This window comes from Narcine bancroftii, chromosome 5 (genome assembly GCF_036971445.1).
Source record: "Narcine bancroftii isolate sNarBan1 chromosome 5, sNarBan1.hap1, whole genome shotgun sequence".
NCBI lineage: Eukaryota > Metazoa > Chordata > Chondrichthyes > Torpediniformes > Narcinidae > Narcine > Narcine bancroftii.
The window spans coordinates 45776751-45800737 of NC_091473.1; the positions used below are offsets into that span (position 1 = coordinate 45776751).

The 23987-nt window shown below is 48.1% G+C and overlaps 1 protein-coding gene across 1 annotated transcript; it reads right to left on the reverse strand.

The window, feature by feature from the left end:
• Positions 1 to 1752: 1752 nt before the first annotated feature.
• On the reverse strand, positions 1753 to 23205 carry LOC138763341 (cytokine-inducible SH2-containing protein-like). The gene is made up of 3 exons (XM_069937320.1): positions 22720 to 23205; positions 5064 to 5299; positions 1753 to 2607 (listed from the first exon to the last, which is right to left on the reverse strand). Exons 1-3 carry the CDS (start codon positions 22737 to 22739, stop codon positions 2126 to 2128), a joined length of 738 nt encoding a protein of 245 aa, XP_069793421.1. The 5' UTR covers positions 22740 to 23205; the 3' UTR covers positions 1753 to 2125.
• Positions 23206 to 23987: the final 782 nt, after the last annotated feature.

The window sequence follows — 23987 nt, forward strand, 5'->3', positions numbered from 1 at the left end:
TTATAAACCTCTGTAAAGTCATTCCTCAGCCTCCGACCGTCCAGGGAATGAAGAGCAGACTATCCATCCGCTTTCTGTATCTCAAGTCCTCCAATCCCAGCAGGCAGCAGAGGCGGGTAAATTATAACACTTAAAAGGCATTTAAACAGATACGTAGAAAGGGACGGTTTCGAGGGATATGGGCCAAGCACAGGCAAATGGGAGTAGCTTAAGCAATCGGGTTGGCATGGATCAAGTGGGCTTCAGGGCCTGTTTCCATGCTGTTCAACATCCATGACTCTACTAATCAGTTCTAATTGATCAACAACTGATCCAGAGCCTTGATTTTTTTTTATTTTTATTTGATCTAGAGCCTTGTTGATGTGGGCACATCCAGGTACCTTGCAAATATTGTGAGGACCGCCACGTTGTCAGGTCTGTGTTTCAGATTCATCATCTGTGTGAAAACCTTCTCCTCTTATCCCCTCTTTACTTCTTCCTCCTCACCTTCCATTTGATCACTTGTCACAGCTTCATTGTGTTTCATATTGTCGTGCAAGAGGAAACATAGAAGCAACGTTGTACACAGGATCCCGAAAACACCTCTGAGATATTGACTGAGACTCCAGGGAGAACTCCCTGTTCTTCATTGAACCAGACAGCATTAATATTGACCTCCAGTTTCTGTAAATCCCCTCTCCTGGTCTCTCTCTTCCCCTCTGTCTCTCCTCCAGCTTCCCATCCCTTCCCTTTCTTCTCCTGCCCTTCTCAGCCCTATGTGCTCTCTCCCTATTACTTCTCAGCTTCTTTCTTTTACCCTCCCACCTGTATCCACCTAAGACCTGTTAGCCTGTGCTCCTCCCCCTTCCCCTTCCTCCATCCTCCACCGCTGATTGAGATTTCTACCCAAGAAGGCTCCCTGGCCTGCTGAATTCCCTCCAACAGTTCTTTGCTTGCTTGAGATTCCAGCTTCTGCAGCATTTGTGTTCCTGCAACTATACTCCACTCATTGCTTTTGTGCGGGAGAAATTTGTCTACCCTTCTGGGACAAGTGTGTTTCTTCTGCTTTTTGTATCAACTGCAATAAAACTGCTCCATTCTTGGCAAGCAGACAATTATTAGCCAGCTGCTTATCATAACTGACAAAACATAGCCATGTCAGTGATGCTACCCATTTTACCCCATTAATTACTTGTCACATGAAATCCTCACATATTGTACCCCATGGAAGACCATTCTGCCAATGCTCGTCCTTTGAAATCACTCGGCAATAAATTCTCATAGCTTTGTTCTTCCTCATACCCCTTTTTGCAAATCATCTTTAAACATTGTGAGAGGTTCTGTTTCTACTGCTCTTCAGCCAGTACATTCCAGATTACAATGCCTTGTGTTAAAACAATTCTCCCCGTCTCATCTCTCCTTGTTTTCCTATTAACCAGAGATGTGTTTCCTCTGGTTGCATAATCTCCTCCTATCAAACCCTTTGTTATTTTGAACAGTGCATTTAAATCCTCAGCACTCCACAAAGATAACAGCCCAAAAAGTTTTGGGAAATCTTATTTCTCATTCCTTGACTTCAGTGGACTGTTATGAGACACCTCTGACCCATTCAATTTGTCACAGGAATGAGGTGAGACAGTGGGGCAGACACCTCTGGGCGATCCTATTTCGTTACAATAGAGTCGCCAAATGCAGTGAGAAACAATTGCTTTCACAGTGAATAGACCTTGAGAACAATGCAAAGTGATTTAATAATAACTTATTAGAAAATAATTCCATTTGCTTGTTATCATTTTATTTAAATACAGAAACTTTAAAATATTCAAAGTGCATTCCTTTTAATATAAGGGCTGTAGAGTTCTGTTGAATTTTACTTTTTGCAGGTCTGCATTCTGTTCCACATTAATTGCAGCACTTGATCCACAAGTTTGGTTCACATTTTTAGCTACCAAACAAGTTCACAGGTCTCGTCCTCTGAACCAACTAGTCTGTTCAACTGTCCTGTGAACTGCAAATGGTAAAATGTGGCCTGCATCTACATGTCAAACTTATTAAAAAGCCCCCATGAAGTGACTGCCCTCAGCCAAATAAAAAGAAGCACCAACATTGTGGGTTCTCATCCTAACACCCCTCTTTCCAGTTAAGCTCAGAGTAAGAACGGGTACTCTTCCAAGTACTTTCTGACGGGTGGTGGCAATGGGAGTTTATCCACTTGCTGTGTTGCCTTGTTAATGGTCAATCGGCACAAATGTTGGAGTGAAGGGAAGGAATCCTTCTTGTGAAGGGGCTTGATGAGTTTCAGGTGGATCGCAGTTTCCTTGGAGGGCAGGGCCCTTGTGTCCATGGCTTGGTCACATCGGTCCACAATGCAAGAGGTGACATAATGCTGGATGAGCCTAAGGACTTCCCTGAAGGCCAGGATCTTGGGTTTGGCCAAGTAGTAAGAATCCAGGCAGAACTTGCCGTTGCTGTACTCGATGCGGACATTGGTGGGGCCACGGCTTGTCTTCACCGATAGGGTCAACAGGTAGCTGGGGTGCGAGCTGTCTCGGACAAGGAAGGTTCCTTCCGGCATCTTGTTGAGTTGCTGCTTTGCTTCATTGGCTGTGAGTGAACCCCAGTACCATCCTGGAATCAAAAGCAGACATGTCAATTTATTTACAGGGGGCAGGGCGAGTGGGAGGAATCACCACACTTCTCGACCTTCCTTGCATTTAGGTAGCACCTTGAACAACAAGAAAGGACCCTTATTAGGAGGGCATGCTTCAAATTTTCTCAGAAGTTTCAGTGGTGAAGCAAGTGCTGCCATTGGTTGCCAGGAACCTTGCTGTCCACCATCTGCTAGAGAGACCCCAGCTCGACAAGATCCTCACTCTGCAGGAGGCCCAATCTCTTAAAATATCTTTGTCCAGGACCACCACTGTTCAGGAGTCCAGAGGCACCCAAACACGATGACCCAAATATGCCCTGGTCCCTGACGGCCCTGGAACTTCCCTGCCTCGGCCCCCTCTGTCCCATTTTCACTGTCCCATCCTCTCTGCCCCACTCCCTGTGTCTCACAATCTCTGTCCCAGCTTCACTGACCCACCCACCTCTTTCCCATTCCATCTGCCCCACATCACTTTGTGCCACCCCCCTCTGTCCCAATGCCTCTGTTCCACCCTAACAACAACCTCCCCCCACCTCATGCTCCTCTGTCCCACCCTCAGTCCCACCTCATTGGCCCACTCTCTGTCCTACCCCATCTGTCCACCCTTATAACCCCACCCTCGCTGTCCCACCCTCTTTGCTCCACCCACCTCTGTCCCACCCTCACTATCCTACTCTCACTCTCCTACAACATCTGCTCCTCCTTCACTGACCCACCCGCTCTGCCTCACTCTCAATGTCCCACCATCACTGTCCCACCCACACTACCCCACCTTGACTATCACACCCCCTCTGAGGCACCCCCCCCTTTGTTCTATCCCTCTATCCCACTGTCCCAACCCCACTGCCCACTCCCCTTTGTCCCTTCTCTCTGACTCACCCACCTCCGACCCACCTCTTCTGTCCCATCCTCTCACTGACCAGGAACCTCAAGGATCCACCAATGACCGGCACACAACTCAAAGCCATCCTGACAGTTGGATAGATGGAGCAGTGCTGGGATCAAGCAGGAAAGATTTGGCCATGAACACAGTGCTGGCATTTTTACAGATTCATCAGAAACTACCAACACTGAGCAACGCCTGAGCAATACTTGATTTGTGGAATGTTGGAATTGCCATATTGTTTGGGACAATGTGAGCCTTAAAGGCTCTTCGGAAATCTCTCATCACTGAGCTAAACCTTGCTGGAAGGCTGCATTAAAGACAGAGGGAACAGCCCCTGAAGATTTATGGATCCTCCAGCAATCCCAGCTCCAAGGATCCAGAGTGAAAATAATTTGGATCTAATCTAAACCAGGAGTTTCTTTTGGAACATTAGACCAGATGACTGCATTAAAGTGAAATACAAAAGTCTGCAGACACTATGCTTGTAATTAAAAACACACTGAAATGCTGGAGAAACACAACATTTATAGGAGACAGAGATATATTGCCGACGTTTCAGGCCTGAGCCCTTCTTCAAGGAATAAGCAGAATGAGCCACAATCCGGAAATATCAGAAGGTCTCAGAATTCAAAGAATATGGGAGGAATCCAGACCAATGAAAGGAGACGGAATGGAGAGACAGAGATAGGGAAAAGCAATGGGGGAAGAATATGGGAGCGAGGCTTCAGCAAAAGCCACTGAACTTGATATCAATCCCATCCAATTCTCTGGCTTTTCTTAACCCCCACCATTTCATCGCCTTTCCCTATCTCTGTCTTTCCATTCCATTTCCCTTTGTACAAACATGATAAATTCTTACCTTGCCCCTTATCATATCCAATCAATACCCTTTGATAGTCTGGATTCCTTCCCCCCATTGGTTCCTGCTTCCAGCTCATTCTGCTTATTCCTTGAAGAAGGGCTCAGGCCCGAAACGTCGGCAATATATCTTTGTCTCCTATAGATGTTGAGTTCCTCCAGCATTTCAGTGTGTTTTTACTGGATGAATAGAAACAGGAGTGAGTCCCTTGCCCACTCTACCATTCAATGAGATCATGGCTGATTAGTTAACTTCAGTGGAACTTTTCTGTGCTAACTCCATTGATTTGCTTGACATCCAAAGCAAAATATCAGTCTCGGGCTTGAGATTATTAGCAACTATTAGCCTCCACAGTTCTCTTGGGAAGTGAATTTGAGAGTCTGCTCTCTGAGTGAAGATATTTCTCCTGTGAAGCCAAACGTGTATTTTGAGTCAATGACTTCTGGTTCCTGACATTCAGGCAGAAGAACCACTGCTTCCCATCTAACCTCCCACAAGCACCAACAGTGGCCTCAAAATCATAACCTCCCACCTCAAATGACTCTGAGACCCAACTGAGAAGGGCTGTTAAAGATTGGACCACAACAATCAAAAGGGGATTATAGGCAAACTCAATATTAAAGAGACAGCAGAATAAATCGGTGATAAGGAAGGGCTTGAAGAGCAGTGACTGTTCTGGATTTCCCTACCTGATAGATCCAATTGGCGAAGGGTAGTGGTGAGGCAGTGCATGTCATCTTCAGGATCCCTCTTTGCATCAGGTTCTAGGGTCAGCACTTGGCTTGGTGTTACAGAAGCATTCTCCTCCTGGAAGATCATAAGGGATCTTGGGATCAGGTTTCCCTGTTGCTCCAAGATCATAAAGAGATTGGTCCTTGCTTGGGGCACAGTGATGTTTGTTGCTCCTTGCTGTACAGGCAAACCTCTGGTAGGGAAGAATGGGGATACCATGCAGTGGTGGGGAGAGAAGAAAAGGTATCCATATTATAAATGCAGCCCATTTACACTCCCCAGAGTGATAACTACAAAATAAAACCCATGGGCTTCATTGCCCAAGCAACCAGGACCTCATCTCCAATCCCAGCAGCAGGAAATTATAGGCTTCACCATCACTTCAACTTTCCTGAAAAAAAAACAGTGAAACCAAGGGAAGGGTGTTTTATAAAGGGCCAAGAAGGAGAGGGAGTAGAAAGACTGAGGGATGGTGGGAGATGAGACAATAATTAGACTATACCTCATCTCAAGCCTCCAATCCCCCACACTATGATTCACCTGGTAAAGGTGCTATGAGGTGCTGTCTGTGTGGAGTTTCCATGTTCTCCCTGTGACCACATGTTTCCTTTGTGCTCAGTTCAAACCCAATCCCACTCAGTCGCCTTCCACTCCAATCCACTCTTCCTCAATCTAGTCCAGTCTCCCTTAATCCAGTCCAGTCTCCCTCCACTCTGATCAAGTCTCTCTTCACTCTGATTCAGTCTCCCTCAATCTGGCCCAGTCTCCCTCAATCCAGTCCAGTCTCTCTCCACTCTGATCCAGTCTCTGTTCACTCCAATCCATTCTCCCTCAATGTGGTCAAGTCTCCCTCCAATCCAATCTAGTTTCCCTCCACGCCAATCCAGTCTCCCTCAATCTGGCCCAGTCACCACCCACTCCAATCCAATCTCCCTCCACTCCAATCCAGTTTCCCTCCTCACCATCCAGTCTCCTTCAATCAGATCCAGTCACCCCTCCCCCTGATCCCGTCTCCCTCCCCCGATCCCGTCTCCGCCCCCGATCCCGTATCCCTCCCCCCGATCCCGTCTCCCTACCCCCCGATCCCGTTTCCCTACCCCCCGATCCTGTCTCCCTACCCCCGATCCCGTCTCCCTCTCCCCCGATCCCGTCTCCCTCCCCCGACCCAGTCTCCCTCCCCCCGACCCAGTCTCCCTCCCCCCGATCCAGTCTCCCTCCACTCCGATCCAGTCTCCCTCCACTCCGATCCAGTCTCCCTCCACTCCGATCCAGTCTCCCTCCACTCCGATCCAGTCTCCCTCCACTCCGATCCAGTCTCCCTCCACTCCGATCCAGTCTCCCTCCACTCCGATCCAGTCTCCCTCCACTCCGATCCAGTCTTCCTCCCTCCGATCCAGTCTCCTTCCACTCCGATTCTGTCTCCCTCCACCGATCCGGTCTCCCTCCACTCCGATCCGGTCTCCCTCTACTCCGATCCAGTCTCCCTCCACTCCGATCCAGTCTCCCTCCACACTGATCCAGTCTCCCTCCACTCCGATCCAGTCTCCCTCCACTCCGATCCAGTCTCCCTCCACTCCGATCCAGTCTCCCTCCACTCCGATCCAGTCTCCCTCCACTCCGATCCACTTCCTCCTCTCCGATCCACTTCCTCCTCTCCGATCCACTAACCTCCACTCCGATCCAGTCTCCCTCCACACTGATCCAGTCTCCCTCCACACTGATCCAGTCTCCCTCCACACTGATCCAGTCTCCCTCCACACTGATCCAGTCTCCCTCCACACTGATCCAGTCTCCCTCCACTCCGATCCAGTCTCCCTCCACTCCGATCCAGTCTCCCTCCACACTGATCCAGTCTCCCTCCACACTGATCCAGTCTCCCTCCACACTGATCCAGTCTCCCTCCACACTGATCCAGTCTCCCTCCACACTGATCCAGTCTCCCTCCACACTGATCCAGTCTCCCTCCACACTGATCCAGTCTCCCTCCACACTGATCCAGTCTCCCTCCACACTGATCCAGTCTCCCTCCACACTGATCCAGTCTCCCTCCACACTGATCCAGTCTCCCTCCACACTGATCCAGTCACCTTCCACTCATTTGGAGCATTGCTATTTATAATGACACACGTGCCCTTGCTGAGCTCATAGCAAAATCAAAATCATATTAAAATTTTCTGGACTGTTCAGATTTCTACAAAACCGTTAAGAGATCAGGGCTAAAACTCAAAAGTTCCACTGACATTTAACATTTTGAATAAATCAGATTAAAATAGGTTATAAATGTTTAATCATAGGAAAATGCTAATATGTTCTGAGAAAAGAAAACCAAAGTTCTGCATCACACAAGTAGATTTCTTCCCACATGAGTATTTATCCAATTGTCCTTTCAAGTGTGTAATTGAATCTGCTCCGATCTCCCCTTCAGCCCAACTCATCCATGTTAACCAAGATGTCTCATCTCATTTGCCTCTGTTTTCCCCATAATTCTCCCATAACTTTCCTATTCATGTACTTTTCTTTCAACTGGGCTTGATTTCAACATAAGAAAAATGTGGATAGCTACATGGATGGGAGGGGTATGGAGAACTATGGTCATTGGTACAAGAGAGAATAATAATTCATCACAGAGTAGATGGGCTGAAAGGCCTGTTTCTGTGCTGTACTGTTCTATGGTTATAACTGTTCCTGTTTCTAACACCTTCCGTCACAGCTCATTCTACATCTTCATCACCTTTTGTGTGATAAACCTACCTCTCAGATTCCCTTTGAATCTTTCCCCTTGCACCTTAAACCTGGGTCCTCTAGGTTTTGACTCACCTATGCTGGGTAAAAGATTGTGGCTACTTACCCTATCTTTTAATGTTAGAAATCTCTTTGTGTGAACTCTCAGCCTCCTTTGCTCCAGGAAAGAAAAACTGTCCTAGATGATCTAGGCTCTCCTTGTCACTCAAAGCCCTCCAGTCCAGGCAACATTCATGTAAATCCTTTTCTGCACCCTCTCCAGCTTCCAGTAGAATTGCAGCCCAACCAGTGATCCGTCCGATCTCTTCTACTCAATCCCTCTGATGATGAGGGCAAGCATAGCAGGTGCCTTCTTCACCACTCTGTGCTGCCACTTTCAGGGAACTATATACTGTTGCCCAAGATCTATTTGTCCAAGAACATGGCCCAAGACCTACTCTGCATGTCCTGCCATAACTTCCTTAAGTGCATCATTTCAGACTTGTCCAAGATAAGATTCCATCTGCCATTCCTTTGCTGCTTTCCTGGTTGATCTAGATCCTGTTGCAACTTTAAACAAACCTTTTTCATTAACAATGTTGGTGTCAGCCTGCAAACTTACTGATCTGCCAGGTATCTCTTTACCCTCAAACGGCCTCTCCCACTCAGTGATGTGGTCAATGTACAGCTGGACTGATTCAAAACATTATTCCAAGCTTTAAATTTATCTGTCATTCAATGTAACCAATTGGATTAAGGCAGAAATCAATGCCTTAATAAAACTGGTACTCAAATCATACTGAATACTTCAGAAATGTTGTAACCTTTTAGACATGAGAACATTGATTGATGAACAGTATTCTGTAACTGAGTAAATCATCCCAAAATATACATATATATAATCTTTATTTATTTTAAAATATATTTGTGTGTATATATGTGATTATTATGTGCTGTGTATTAGACGAAGGAGGAAAAACCCAACACCCAACCCCAACCAACCAATTTTCCCCTGCAACCGTGTCTGCCTGTCCCGCATCGGACTTGTCAGCCACAAACGAGCCTGCAGCTGACGTGGACATTTACCCCCTCCATAAATCTTCGTCCGCGAAGCCAAGCCAAAGAATGGGCACTGTGGTCTGGAGAAAATCTGTTTCGTCCGGTTGAAGATGTTCAATCAGATGATAATAAATTAAAACTTGAACAATATACGTGAAGATAAAATGTTAAGAAGCAGCTACAAAGCTGAGAATATTACTGCAAGTGACAGGAATATCAAGTATAATTCAGTGTAAATGGTAGTACAGTTTTCCTGTGAAACACACAAACATTCTGGAGAAGCTCAGCAGGTTTCGCAGCAACTAAAGGAAGTAAAGTGTGACCAACATTTCGGACCTGAGCCGTTCCTCAAGGTATGAGCAAAGAGCAGACAAGGTGCCGAAATCAAAAGTTGAGGGGAGATGAGGAGAAGAGGGAGGAATGGTCAGGGGGAGGAGTACAGGTAAACAGGTAGAGGTTACAGATATGGCTGGGAGGGTAGAAGAGAGAAAACCTGAGGTGATGGGGGAGGGGGGAATAGCTCTTTGAATGATGTGGGAAGGGGGTGGAGAGTGGGGGAAAGAAGTCAGAGGGATAAGAAAAGAGACTAAGGAGAGGGGTGAAGTCGATGTTAATGTCATCCAGATGTAGAGTGCTCAGACTCGACATTGTACATGGCCCCTGCAGACTCACAAGTGAAGTGTTGCTTCACTTGGAAGGACCATTATAGGCCTCAAATGGTGGTGTGGGTGCAAGTCTAGCACTTCCTGCGGTCACAGGAGTAGGTACCAAGGGGACGGTTAATGGGAAGGGATGAGTGGTTGAGGGGAATCATGGAGGTAGCGGTCACTGTGAATAGCAGAAAAGGAAGGAGAGGAGAAAATGTGCCTGGTGTTGGAATTAAGTTGCAGGTGGCGGAAATTGTGGAGGATAATATGTTGGCCGTGGAGGCTGGCGGGGTGGTAGATAAAGACAAGGAGAAACCTGTCCTTTTTGCATCTTGGGACAAAGGGGGCCAGGGCAGATGTGTGGGAAATAGAGGAGATGTGGGTGAGGGTTGAGTTGATTGATGGTGGTAGAGGAGGACATGTAGGTTGTTCTGGAATGAAAGACCTCCTCCAGGGAACAGATGCAATGGAGACAGAGGAATTAAGAGAAAGGAACAGAATCCTTGCAGGGGACAGGGTGTGAAGAAGTGTATTCGAGGTCATTGTGGGAGTTGGTGGGTTTGGACAAAAAATGTCTGTAGAGAATTTGTCTCCTGAGATGGATGATTGTAATAATGCAAGTGCATTACAAACGCGGTTAGACTGATGAGCTGTCAGAGTTGGAGGATTGATAGAAGGGTAAATATTTACAATCTCCTGTAGCTGGGCACATTGGATTGAAAATTAGCAGCAAAGTGAATAAAGTTAACGAGCTCATTATGGGTGCATGAGACAGCACCAATGTAGTTGTCACTGTCGTGGAAGAAATGCACATGGTAATAACAATCCAATTCAACTTAAGAGCTTGATTCAAAGGATGATGGAAATGAAATCATGAATGAACTTCACTAGTTTTATACAATTTCCCATCTGCAGGTCCATATATGGCTGTCTCCAAACCTGCCAAGTCATTCAGCTGCACTAAGCAACCCTGGCAACAAATTTGGCCTGCCAGCATCTAACAAGAAAAAAAATTACTGGTATTTCCTGTCATTTCTCTTTGTTGCAGGGTGGGGAATGGGAGTGGAGACACAGCCATAACCTCCAGTACAAGGACAGCAGGAATTATGTGTTTACTGGGAGAAAGGCCAACAGTGAGACAAGCAGCCACTTCATCCAGGCTCTCTCACGTATGTAACAGCATCAATTCCCAGGGCAGAATCATGCCTCAGTAGTTAAAAAGCTGTCAGCACACTTATGAACCTGTGGACGGTAAACACTTATCCATGATGGGGAAACAGGGGAATTCAATCAGCTGAAAAGGCCAACAGACCTGGTTCAGTTTGTTGCCTTGCTCTATTGTTTGTTGTTAAACAAACAGTTTATTAAACCTGTGTATTACACAAATACACATTCACGCTTGAACACACATGATCAGTTCATGGGCTGTACACTCAGGTGCCTTAACCTATTTGGAAAGACTGCCAAGAACTTCAAGATTTATGACAGATTCATAATACAAGAACTTAACGTAACCACATGCTGCTATTTTAGTTATTGGCTGCTATTCAGAAAAATGGAAAAATATGTCCTTCTAATTGTTAGCTTCTTACAGTTTACATGGCCATTGTATAATCATTCCACAGAGGAGCCTGTGATTGGTGGGAGTGAAACTGAGTATTCAATCACTACTAATAATGAACAGTAAGAATGTTAAGCAATCTGTTGCCGCAATGTACATACACCCTGACAGCAGCACACAACAGTTCCCATTGGCACAGAAGCTGCCCAAGCTGTGGGGGAGAGCTGGAACACCAAGCTGCCTGGCAATCTAATTCCTCTCAGCCCTCATGCATTGTCAGGGTGAAGCCAAACGTAAACTTGAGGAACACACACCATATTCCTCCTGGACAGCCTTAAACCCAATGGCATGGAGAATGAATTTTCCAATTTTACGTCACCACCCCTTGCCTCTCCATCTCTCCTTGACCTCCTCACATTCTCACTCTTATCTTGAACCTTCCCTCCACCATGCTATCCTCCTCGTCCCCCACCTTCTTCCAATCCCATACTCTTTCCCTCACTTTTTACAATTGGCACCTCCCCTTCCCACTTTAGTTTCAATATAAGGTCCCAACCCAAAATATTGATGGACTGTTTCTCTCTGTGGACGCTGCCTAATGACCAAAGTACTTCCAGCTTCTCTTTATTCTCAACAGATTTCAGAATCTACAGTTCTTGTGTTTCTCCAGCACAGTGACACAAGTAAGTGAGTAATTTGCCCTAAAACTGTGCCCTCCTACCCTGCCCTCAGGATCACACGGACCATTTCTGGCACCTCTGCCCCTTGGTGAAAGTCGGTGTCTCCATCTCATGAGTAAAGCTCTCCACTGACTTATATAACCACAGCCAACAGTACACTTTCTCTGACCTTTTCCATCCTAAGCATACCATCAGTTCCTCCTTCTCCAATGCATCTACCCTCGAGATGAAGCTCTCCACTCCACAATTCATTCCTTAAGAAGCTGACCGGCCTCCAAACCCCAAATGTTGTGGGCCTGTCCCACACTAGAGTGTTGAGCACTAAATCAAGGCTGATACAGCGCTGTGGGAGCCCTACATTGATATAGCACTTGTGGGGGCCCTAAACTTGTTACAGTGCTGAAGGAGCCCTACTCAGATACTTTGTTGTGGGAGCCCCACACTGATACAGCGCTGTTGGAGCCCCACACTGATACAGCACTGTTGGAGCCCCACACTGATACAGCACTGTGGGAGCCCTTGTGGTGTATATCTGCCAAGCTGCCTGTCTCCCCTCTGGCGAGTCTTGTTGTACTAATATTGGCTGTGCATTATCTCTTCTGTTAAGGACACTCCCCTTGGATATAACTGTATATACACCTATTGTCTTTCATTATTGTACCACGAGTTTCTGCCATGATTATTGTTTGACCACATCGTCTTTGTCTACTTCATCAACTGGCATTTCAATTTTATTAGCAGAAATGGGTGCAGCACTCAAGCCAGAGCGGCTGATAATCGACCAGTCTCCAGTCTGCCCCAAGGGCCAGAGAAATTTTCAACCACTGGATTGCTTGTTTCGATTACTACGTGGCTCGAAACAACATGGTTGATGAGGCGATACAGTGGGGCCACCTGAACTCTCTGCTGGGTGAGGTCCCTTTCGCTGTAACACAAGGAGCTACCACTCTGGCTATAGCCCGGGAACGTCTGACTATTTATTATGCAGTGCCACGGAATGTGGTGCTTGCTTGGTACCAGTTGCTGACTAGACGCCAGAAACCCGGGGAAAGTGATGCTGCCTATGCACTGGCTCTCGTCTCACTGGCAAATGAATGTAATGTCAGGGCAGTCAATGTGCAACAACACCACAATGCCTTGAAGCTGGATGCTTTTATCAACGGGATTGACTCCAGTTACATCCGACAGAGGCTGCTGGAGACAGAGCCCTTAACCTATGACCGGGCAGTCATTCTAGCCAAAACACTGAGAAGTGCCATGCAGTCCAGTGAAATGCTAGAAACCGAAACGGAAACATCCAGGAGTGCTGGAACCCCGAAGGAAAGAAAAAGGCAAACTCCTGAAAAATGCTACTTCTGTGATAAGAGCTGGCACCCCAGACAGAAGTGCCCAGCTCGATTTACTACCTGCAGCTATTGTGGGAAACTTGGCCACTTGTAAGGTGAAAAGTACTCCCACTGATAAGAAGAAGAAGAGAAGCACCAATAAAATGTGTCCTGGAGCTGCAGGAATGGAAGACAACTGTGAAAAGGGAGAATCTTCAGACAAGCAGGCTGAATCGACTTCAAGTGACGGCGAGGTGAGATCCCCTGTGATAGCACAATTGACTCCAAAGCTTGGGGGATGTTACGGACTGGAATAGTCGACTATGAAGGGGGAAGTAAATGGTGAGACTCTTGATTGTCTAATAGACTCAGGGAGTGCTGACAGCTACATCCATGAGAGAGTTGCCTGAGCCTTAAATTTGCAGAGATATCCAGCGAACTCAAAGATATCGATGGCTTGTAGTGAATTTACAAAAACTGTACGGGACAAGTGTAAAGTTACTTTAAATTTGCAGGGACATTGCCTGGCTGATGTGTGGCTCTTTATTATCCCGGAGCTCTGCACCCCTGTGGTACTGGGGTTAGATATTCAATCTCAGATGAACAGTGTAGTGTTAAATTTCGGTGGGCCACTACCCACATTTACCATGCCCCGCACTAGTTACTGTGGTCTGTCCTCATCCCTTTTCAGTGATTTATTCCCCGTGTCGGCCAATTGCCACTAAGAGCCATTCTTACAGCAAAGAGGATCGTGAATTTATCAAAGCTGAGACCCAGAGATTCCTTAAAGAGGGAGTAATTGAACCCAGTAAGAGTCCATGGCGAGCCCAGGTGGTAGTTGTGAAAAATCACACTAAGAAACGACTGGCTATTGACTTTTCTTCTTTGGCTTGGCTTCGCGGACGAAGATTTATGGAGGGGGTAAAAAGTCCACGTCAGCTGCAGGCTCGTTTGTGGCTGACCAGTCCGATGCGGGACAGGCAGACACGATTGCAGCGGTTGCAAGGGAAAATTGGTTGGTTGGGGTTGGGTGTTGGGTTTTTCCTCCTTTGCCTTTTGTCAGTGAGGTGGGCTCTGCGGTCTTCTTCAAAGGAGGCTGCTGCCCGCCAAACTGTGAGGCGCCAAGATGCACGGTTTGAGGCGTTATCAGCCCACTGGCGGTGGTCAATGTGGCAGGCACCAAGAGATTTCTTTAGGCAGTCCTTGTACCTTTTCTTTGGTGCACCTCTGTCACGGTGGCCAGTGGAGAGCTCGCCATATAATACGATCTTGGGAAGGCGATGGTCCTCCATTCTGGAGACGTGACCCATCCAGCGCAGCTGGATCTTCAGCAGCGTGGACTCGATGCTGTCGACCTCTGCCATCTCGAGTACCTCGACGTTAGGGGTGTGAGCGCTCCAATGGATGTTGAGGATGGAGCGGAGACAACGCTGGTGGAAGCGTTCTAGGAGCCGTAGGTGGTGCCGGTAGAGGACCCATGATTCGGAGCCGAACAGGAGTGTGGGTATGACAACGGCTCTGTATACGCTTATCTTTGTGAGGTTTTTCAGTTGGTTGTTTTTCCAGACTCTTTTGTGTAGTCTTCCAAAGGCGCTATTTGCCTTGGCGAGTCTGTTGTCTATCTCATTGTCGATCCTTGCATCTGATGAAATCTATTGACTACAGCCAGACAATCAACCGTTACACTAACCTGGATGCCTACCCCCTGCCACGCATCAATGAAATGGTTAATCAGATAGCGCAATTCAAAGTGTAATCCACTATCTGCCTCAAAGCAGCTTACCACCAAATCCCCATTAAAAAAAAAAGGAATGACCCTATACAGCCTTTGAGGCTGATGTGGGGGGGTTATACCAGTTTAAAAGGGTACCTTTTGGAGTCACTAATGGTGTGTCAGTGTTTCAGAGGGAAATGGATAAGATTGTTAGGACATATGAGTTACAGGGTACGTTTCCCTATCTGGATAATGTCATTATCTGTGGGAAAACACAGGCTGATCACGACAACAACTTAAAGAAATTTTTAGCCACAGGTAAAGAACTCAACCTTACATTTAATGAGGGTAAATGTGTGTTCTACGCGACAGAGGTACCCATTCTGGGCTACATTGTCCGCAAGGGCGAAATCCACCCCAACCCAGAAAGAATGGCCCCCTTAAGAAGTTACCACCCCCAAACTCAGCAAAAGCCCTTAAAAGGCGTATGGGATTATTTTCTTACTACTGCAAATGGGTTCGGGACTACGCAATGAAGACACACCCTCTGTTTGACACTAAATCTTTTCCTCTCTCTCCAATGGCCTTGAAGGCTTTGAGAGAATTAAAGCTGATATTGCCAAAGCTGCACTCTCATCCATTGACAAGGATGTCCCATCCCAAGTGGAAACTGATGCTTTAGATTGTGCCTTGGCAGGAACCCTTAATCAAAAGTGCAGACCTGTGGCATTCTTCTCCCACACGTTACATGGACCTGAACTTGAACATCCTGCCATTGAAAAAGAAGCCCTACTGGAGACACTTTCTAGCCGGCAGAAAATTTACTCTTGTCATTGATCAGAAATCTGTGGCCTACGTGTTCAGTACTAAACACAAAAGTAAAATCAAAAACAATAAGATGGCACGCTGGCGAATAGAACTCTCAATTTATAATTATGAGATCCAGTACAGACCGGGCAGGTTAAATGATCCCTCTGACGCATTGTCACGATCTGCTGCTGGTGCTCAGCTGGAGGGGCTAAAAGAGATCCATAGCAGACTGTGCCACCCAGGAGTCATGAGATTCTTCCACTATATAAGGGCTAACGACCTTCCTTACTCTCTGGAAGAAGTCAGGAAACAGACTAAAAGCTGTCCTGTTTGCGCAGAATGCAAGCTCCAGAGGACATTCTCATCAAGGCAACCCGACCTTTTGAGAGGATTAGCTTAGATTTTAAAGGGCATTACCTTCCAAGAACAAAAATGTATATTTCCTTACTGTACTTGACAAATATTCCAGGTTTCCCTTTGCGATACCCTGCCCTGACATCTCGTCAGTGTCTGTCATTAAGTCACTTGACAGAATTTTCAGCATTTTTGGTTTTCCCAGTTACATTCATACCAATAGAGGCTCAGCATTCATGAGCACTGAACTGTGGCGAGCCCTGCTACGTAAGGGGATTGCCACCAGCCGTACCACGAGCTACCGCAGGGCAATGGGCAGGTTGAAAGGGCTAATGCTACAGTCTGGAAGACAGTTAATCTTGCTTTAAAAACACATGGTTACCCTGTAACCCGGTGGCAGGAGGTGCTGCCTGAGGCACTACATACTATTCGGTCTTTATTGTGTACTGCAACAAATCAAACACCTCATGAACGTATGTTTGCCTTTCCTAGGAAATCAGGAACTGTGATGGACTGGCCAGCCTGTTTATCTGAGCCTGGAACCGTGCCGCTGAAGAGCCATGCTCGGGCGCGTAAAACAGACCCCCTAGTCCAACCAGTTCAGCTACTGCATACCAACCCCAACTACGCTCATGTTAAATTCTCAGATGGGAGTACTGACACTGTACCCCTAAGAGATCTGCCCTCACCTAGTTCGCCCCTTCCTCGCACCCCTACTCAGAGGGAGTCTGAGAGGTTGGACTCACCCCCCCCCCCCCAGCCTGTGACCCCTAGTAAGCTTTCAGATGGCCATGCTGAGGCTCCACTGCCTCACGCTGGCAATTCTGGAGTGGGTCCAGAAACCAGTCCTTCCCACACTACAGACCCAGGACCTGTACCAGTTCCCAAGGTTGCAAAGGAGTCACCTGTTTTAAGACGAAGCACCAGAATTTGTAAACAACCTGATAGGCTGACATATTCATAAAACATTTCATTATATTTCAATTACTTGCTAGATATTGGCATATTTTGGCTGTTAGAGTATCTCAAGGCCAAACATGTATCGCTTGCTTCAGTCTTTCCTAGCAGCTGTCCTTTTGATTTTAACCCTTCTTCTGCTGGGGGTGGGGGGGAGAGACTGTGGTGAATGTCTGCCAAGTTGCCTGTCTCCCCTCTGGCAAGCCTTGCTGTACTAACATTGGCTGTGAATTATCTCTACTGTTAAGGACACTCCCCTTGGATATAACTGTATATGCATCTATTGTCTTTCATTATTGTACCAGGAGTTTCTGCTAATAAAAGTCAAGATTATTGTTTGACCACATCGTCTTTGACTACTTCATCAACTGGCACTTCAATCCTACACTGATACATCGCTGTGGGAGCCCGACACGGATACTTTGCTGTGGGAGCCCGACACAGATACTTTGCTGTGGGAGCCCGACGCAGATACTTTGCTGTGGGAGCCCGACGCAGATACAGCGCTGTGGGAGCCCGACGCAGATACAGCGCTGTGGGAGCCCGACGCAGATACAGCGCTGTGGGAGCCCGACGCAGATACAGCGCTGTGGGAGCCCGACGCAGATACAGCGCTGTGGGAGCCCGACGCAGATACAGCGCTGTGGGAGCCCGACGCAGATACAGCGCTGTGGGAGCCCGACGCAGATACAGCGCTGTGGGAGCCCGACGCAGATACAGCGCTGTGGGAGCCCGACGCAGATACAGCGCTGTGGGAGCCCGACGCAGATACAGCGCTGTGGGAGCCCGACGCAGATACAGCGCTGTGGGAGCCCGACGCAGATACAGCGCTGTGGGAGCCCGACGCAGATACAGCGCTGTGGGAGCCCGACGCAGATACAGCGCTGTGGGAGCCCGACGCAGATACAGCGCTGTGGGAGCCCGACGCAGATACAGCGCTGTGGGAGCCCGACGCAGATACAGCGCTGTGGGAGCCCGACGCAGATACAGCGCTGTGGGAGCCCGACGCAGATACAGCGCTGTGGGAGCCCGACGCAGATACAGCGCTGTGGGAGCCCGACGCAGATACAGCGCTGTGGGAGCCCGACGCAGATACAGCGCTGTGGGAGCCCGACGCAGATACAGCGCTGTGGGAGCCCGACGCAGATACAGCGCTGTGGGAGCCCGACGCAGATACAGCGCTGTGGGAGCCCGACGCAGATACAGCGCTGTGGGAGCCCGACGCAGATACAGCGCTGTGGGAGCCCGACGCAGATACAGCGCTGTGGGAGCCCGAAAACAGATACAGCGCTGTGGGAGCCCGAAAACAGATACAGCGCTGTGGGAGCCCGAAAACAGATACAGCGCTGTGGGAGCCCGAAAACAGATACAGCGCTGTGGGAGCCCGAAAACAGATACAGCGCTGTGGGAGCCCGAAAACAGATACAGCGCTGTGGGAGCCCGAAAACAGATACAGCGCTGTGGGAGCCCGAAAACAGATACAGCGCTGTGGGAGCCCGAAAACAGATACAGCGCTGTGGGAGCCCGAAAACAGATACAGCGCTGTGGGAGCCCGAAAACAGATACAGCGCTGTGGGAGCCCGAAAACAGATACAGCGCTGTGGGAGCCCGAAAACAGATACAGCGCTGTGGGAGCCCGAAAACAGATACAGCGCTGTGGGAGCCCGAAAACAGATACAGCGCTGTGGGAGCCCGAAAACAGATACAGCGCTGTGGGAGCCCGACGCAGATACAGCGCTGTGGGAGCCCGAAAACAGATACAGCGCTGTGGGAGCCCGAAAACAGATACAGCGCTGTGGGAGCCCGACGCAGATACAGCGCTGTGGGAGCCCGAAAACAGATACAGCGCTGTGGGAGCCCGACGCAGATACAGCGCTGTGGGAGCCCGACGCAGATACAGCGCTGTGGGAGCCCGACACAGATACAGCGCTGTGGGAGCCCGACACAGATACAGCGCTGTGGGAGCCCGACGCAGATACAGCGCTGTGGGAGCCCGACACAGATACAGCGCTGTGGGAGCCCTACATTGATACAACTCTGTGGGCACCCTACACTGATGCAATGTTGTAGAAGCCTTATACTTCCCTAAACTTGCTGCCCTCCAGGCGTGATATTACATGGAGCCTGTCTTGGATGCAGTGAAAGTATCCCATGCCTTGACTTCAGAGAAACTTGGTAAATATTTCTAAAGAAGATTATCTGGCTATTCACTCCACGGTGCTCTGTGAGTGCTCGCTGTGCCTAACCTTTCCCAAGGCTACACTTGAGTGGTGGTACATTTTTTCAAAATGCCCTTTGGCAATTTCTGAGCATGTGAAAATCAAAAAACAAATTGCAATGTGAAAAAAAAACAAAATGTTGAAAGCACTTAGCAGGTTAGGCAGCATCTGTGGTGAGAGAAAGACGGTTAATGTTAAGACCACAGATCATTCATCAAGTTAAAGCTTGACATGCTGACTGCTTCTCTTCCCAGCATTTTCTCTTTTTGTTGCTGAGCTGGTAGGAAGTGATTTTTCCTTTTTCAAAAAATATCTTAATGATTATGCATCAGTGTGATAATACAGATTCTATCACCAATGTGTATATGTACAGATGGTTGTGTAGGTGACTGTGATTGGCTGAGAGTGTAGCCATGCCTACTGGCAGGTCTTAAAGGACCTAGCCAGACCAGGTCATTCTGGACTGGTCGACCTACTTGTGATATGCTCCAGTCTTTTAGTTAATAAAAGCCTTGGTTTGGATCAACAAGTCTTTGGTTCTTTTGACGCGCTCTACAATCATCATCCACTCAGGTTTGTGGGGTTTTTTTAACCTCATCTTCCTACTCACTCTTTCAACTATACCAACAGGACCATTCTGTGATTAGCAGCTGGGTGTGTGGGTAAATGACAAATCCATTTATCCCTGCTTCTTGCAGGGAATAATCCATCTATTGCTCCATTTCTCACAATGGAAATTGGGCAGATGAAACTGCAAACATTGGGGAAATCTGCACTAGACATCAGTGACAAACTGGTCTGCAATTGATTCTGAAAAGCTGCTCATGTATCTTCCTGCACGATTCAACCAGGGTTACCTGTACTGTGCACAGAGAGCTTCCATGCACTAGAACCTGTGATGACAGAAGCAGGCCTTGCATTGGAGCACCATCTCCTGCAGATTCCCCTCCACCCTGACATGGAAGTATACCGCCAGTCTTTTGTGGATCTAAATTCTGGAGCTCCCTCCCGACAGGAGTACATTCCCCAGAGGAATGCAGTAGTTCAAGAAGGAACCCCTGCCATCTTCTCAAATGGATGAGCAATGGATTAAGATGTGGCTAGGACTGGTGGGCTTTCATTGTAAGGAGAGGTTGGACCAGCTAGGTCTTTATACTCTGGAGTGGGAGGAAGGGATAAAGTGGGTACCCAGAGTCATTTTCCCACAGTATCTGAAACGAGCTGTCAGAGGAAGCTACAGAGCAGGCAAAATTACAATGTTCAAAAGAGATTTGAACAGATCTATGGATAGGAAAAGCTTAGTAGGTTATGGAGCAAATGCAAGCAAATGTGACTGATCCAAAATGCTAACATGGATAGTATGGACACATTGGGTCAAAGGGCCTGTTCTGTACTCTATGTCTGTAAATGCTGTGCTTACAGCAACACACAGAACATGAAAAGGCAATATTAAAAACAACTGCAGCATGGAGTACATGGCTTGTAGCAAATATTATTAAGATATTGTTTTTTTTCCACAAAAGATGCATACATTTTCCAATCCTACACATTCTGTGTGAATTGTGAACCCTCTGTTTCTCTATCAAGAAATGTAATGGCGTGTGTCATTCGAGAGAGCGTGTCAGGAGAAGAATGGAGTTCAATGACTTCCCCAAAACAGGTTTTTAAGCCTTGAGGTTTTAACTGTTCATAATCCAGACCAAAACTTACAACTTATTTTCAAATAATCCTTAGATAAAAGCTTGCATTGTTCAATCCCAATAAAGAAGCCCATGCCAGCCAAGGATTACACTGGAAAATACCTTCCATTCCAGATTTTGGCAATCGCTGAGCCCCAAATCCCACTGAACCCCTTAGAGGTCCTGCCCAGCACTTGGCTTCATCTTCCCCACTGTTCTCCAACCTTGTCCTTCCTCCTCTTGCAGGTCACTGAGCTCTGGAGAATAACCCCCCCCCCCACCTTTTCATCCCCCTTGCAATCCTCCACTTTCATTCAAACTTTGTCCTTGATGACCCTCTGTTTAAGCTTATTGTAAAGGTTATTTGAAGGGGGTTAAGTTGAGGGGGGTAAAGCTTAATGTATGGAGCATTTTTTCTTTCACACAGAGACAGGTGGGTGCCTGGAATCAGCTACCAGGCATAGTGGTGGTGGAAGGAGATACATTAGGAGCATTTAAAAAGCTCCCAGATGGACATGTGAATATGCAGCAGATAGAAGGATGTGGATCATATGTTTGCAGTGGAGATTTCATTGTAATTTGGGCATCAAGTTGATTGCAAACATTATGGGTTGAAGAGCCTATTCTTATGTTGCACTGTTCTATGTTCTAGACTGTCTTGTTGTTGACTGCTTCAAAGAGGGTCTCAATATTATGATTTACCAAGAGGGGTAAGAGGCGGAGGTGGTACAGATGTCAGACAGGTGAGGGAGAACCAGGAACATTAGCAGAGTCACCCGAACGGTGGAGATAACCAGGAGCAATACCTACACATTGACTGTCCACAGTCAATGGACAATGAGTTAGTCAGTGGTGACCAGGTCACCTTTCAGTTAACTACTAAAAGTTGGATGGTTACTAATAGCAGGGTTCCAGATTTTCAGAGGACTTCTGTTTCCTTTTCTGCAAGAACCCAATTCTCAACAACTTATTTGATATGAAGGTTAACAACACTAGGGCTTTTCTCTTTCGAGAGACAAAGGATGAGAGGTGACTTTTAACAGAGGTATTTAAGATTTTGAGGAGACTCTATAGGGAGGACATCTAATAGCTTTTTTTTCCCCCTGGGATGACAGTAGTAAATATCAGAGAGCCTCTGTTTAAGGCGAGGGGAAGAAAGTTTAGGGGAGATGTCAGAGGTATGGATTTGACGCAGAGAGCGGTGGGTGCCTGGAATGCATTGCCAGCCTCGGTGGCCGAGGCCGGGACAATAAGGACATTCAAAAGATTCTTAGAAAGGCCCAGGGATGCAAGAAAAATGAAGTGGACTGCATGCCCAGTCCTGCAATGTTTTATAATGACATGAACACAAACGAAAAATAATTAATTTACAACAAACAAACTGCTGAGAACTCAGGGGGTCAGGCAGCATCTGCAGAAGGCGGAAGAATGGCCCGAGGCAAAACTTCAGCTCAGCAGCTGCTCGACCCGCAGAGTCTCTCCGGGTATTTTTTTTTTCTTCGCTCCAGATTCCAACATCTGAACCCTCTTGCGCCTCAAACTGAGCGCGTATTCTGCTCGTATTGCGCCTCGAGTTGCAATCAGCCGCAGACGGGTCTCATCCGAGAGAATCAGTGCAGAGAGTCTCTTCAATCGTCCCGACAGAAATTCACGCGGTCGCACTTGTCGCGGCCGGGCAAGTATTTTTACTGGAAATGTAACCCCCCCCCCCCTCCCCTTTCTAGTTCTATCCCTTACACCTGGATCTGACCGGTTTTCACACTGGGTCATGAAGGTGTATCCTTTTACCATTGAGACAGACAGCGCGGCAACAGGCGGTTCCCAGCCCAAATTACAATGGGGGGGGGGGGGGGGGGGGACAAATTCAAGGGAAAATGTGGCACTCACCCTTGTATGCAAAGTAACATCTCAAAGTTGTTCACGCTCGGGACAGGCAAGTTGTCGGACTTTATTCACTCAAGAAATGTGGCTCCCACAGTCAAACCTGGCAACCTGGCGCGGACGATGCTTCCAACCCAGGGCGCGGAGAGCAACAGGGTGGAAGAGAACCCCTCAGACGTGTTGTGTTTCTTTTAAAAATAGTTGAACCAAATAGATTTCTCTCTGCCTAATATTCAAAGAGGCAGCTCCGTTGCCAACATACCAGGATCTCTCGCTCCCCGGTCCGAGGGGGAGAATGTGACAGGTGGTGGGAGTAAGTGCGGGTTTCGATGCCCCGTTAGTAATGGTTCCAAGAACGAGCAGAGTTCCTAGAATTGCACCAGTGCCCAAAGTAACTTTGAAGAGACAAGAGAGCGCTTCAGTCCTGCGACAATAAAAGGGCCAGTCATCACTTGCGTGGCATTTGTCATCTGCTGCTTGCCGAGTAGGAATGCGCCTTTAATTCTTTACAGAGGACACCAACTTTGCCCCCGCCCCCGCCCAGTGCTGGTTCCCGCCCCCGCCCAGTGCTGGTTCCCGCCCAAGAATGTGTCACAGCCGACGACGGAAATGCCTTTGATACGGTTCCAGGAAATTTCCAAGAATTTGGATCTGCGCGTCATAGGAAGGAGGGCTTGTTGAGACGGGCAGAGAGAGGGGCTCCTCGGCGAACAGCGCCGCTGGCAGAGGGTCGGGCTGCAGGAACAGCGTGACCGCCCTCACTGTCACTCAGACAGTGGACAGAGGCACCGAAATTGTTAGGGGCTGCAGCCCAACGAGTACTTGTAAAACACCACTTGAATTGCACACATTCAATTCAAATGGGGTGATAAATGCAAAATATAGATAATAATTCTCAGTCGCCAAAGCACAAAGTAAATGTGGTGTCATGAGAGTGGAGGGGATGGTTAGTGCAACAAGAGGCTGACAGCTGTTAGAAAGAAGCCGTTGTTGAACCCAGAACCCCAACTGCGACCGGGGAGCCCGACTTAGACCCGGCTGTGTCCGGGAGCCCGAGCCGGACCCGGCTGTGTCCGGGAGCCCGAGCCGGACCCGGCTGTGACCGGGAGCCCGAGCCGACCCGGCTGTGACCGGGAGCCCGAGCCCGACCCGGCTGTGACCGGGAGCCCGAGCCGGACCCGGCTGTGTCCGGGAGCCCGAGCCGGACCCGGCTGTGTCCGGGAGCCCGAGCCGGACCCGGCTGTGACCGGGAGCCCGAGCCGACCCGGCTGTGA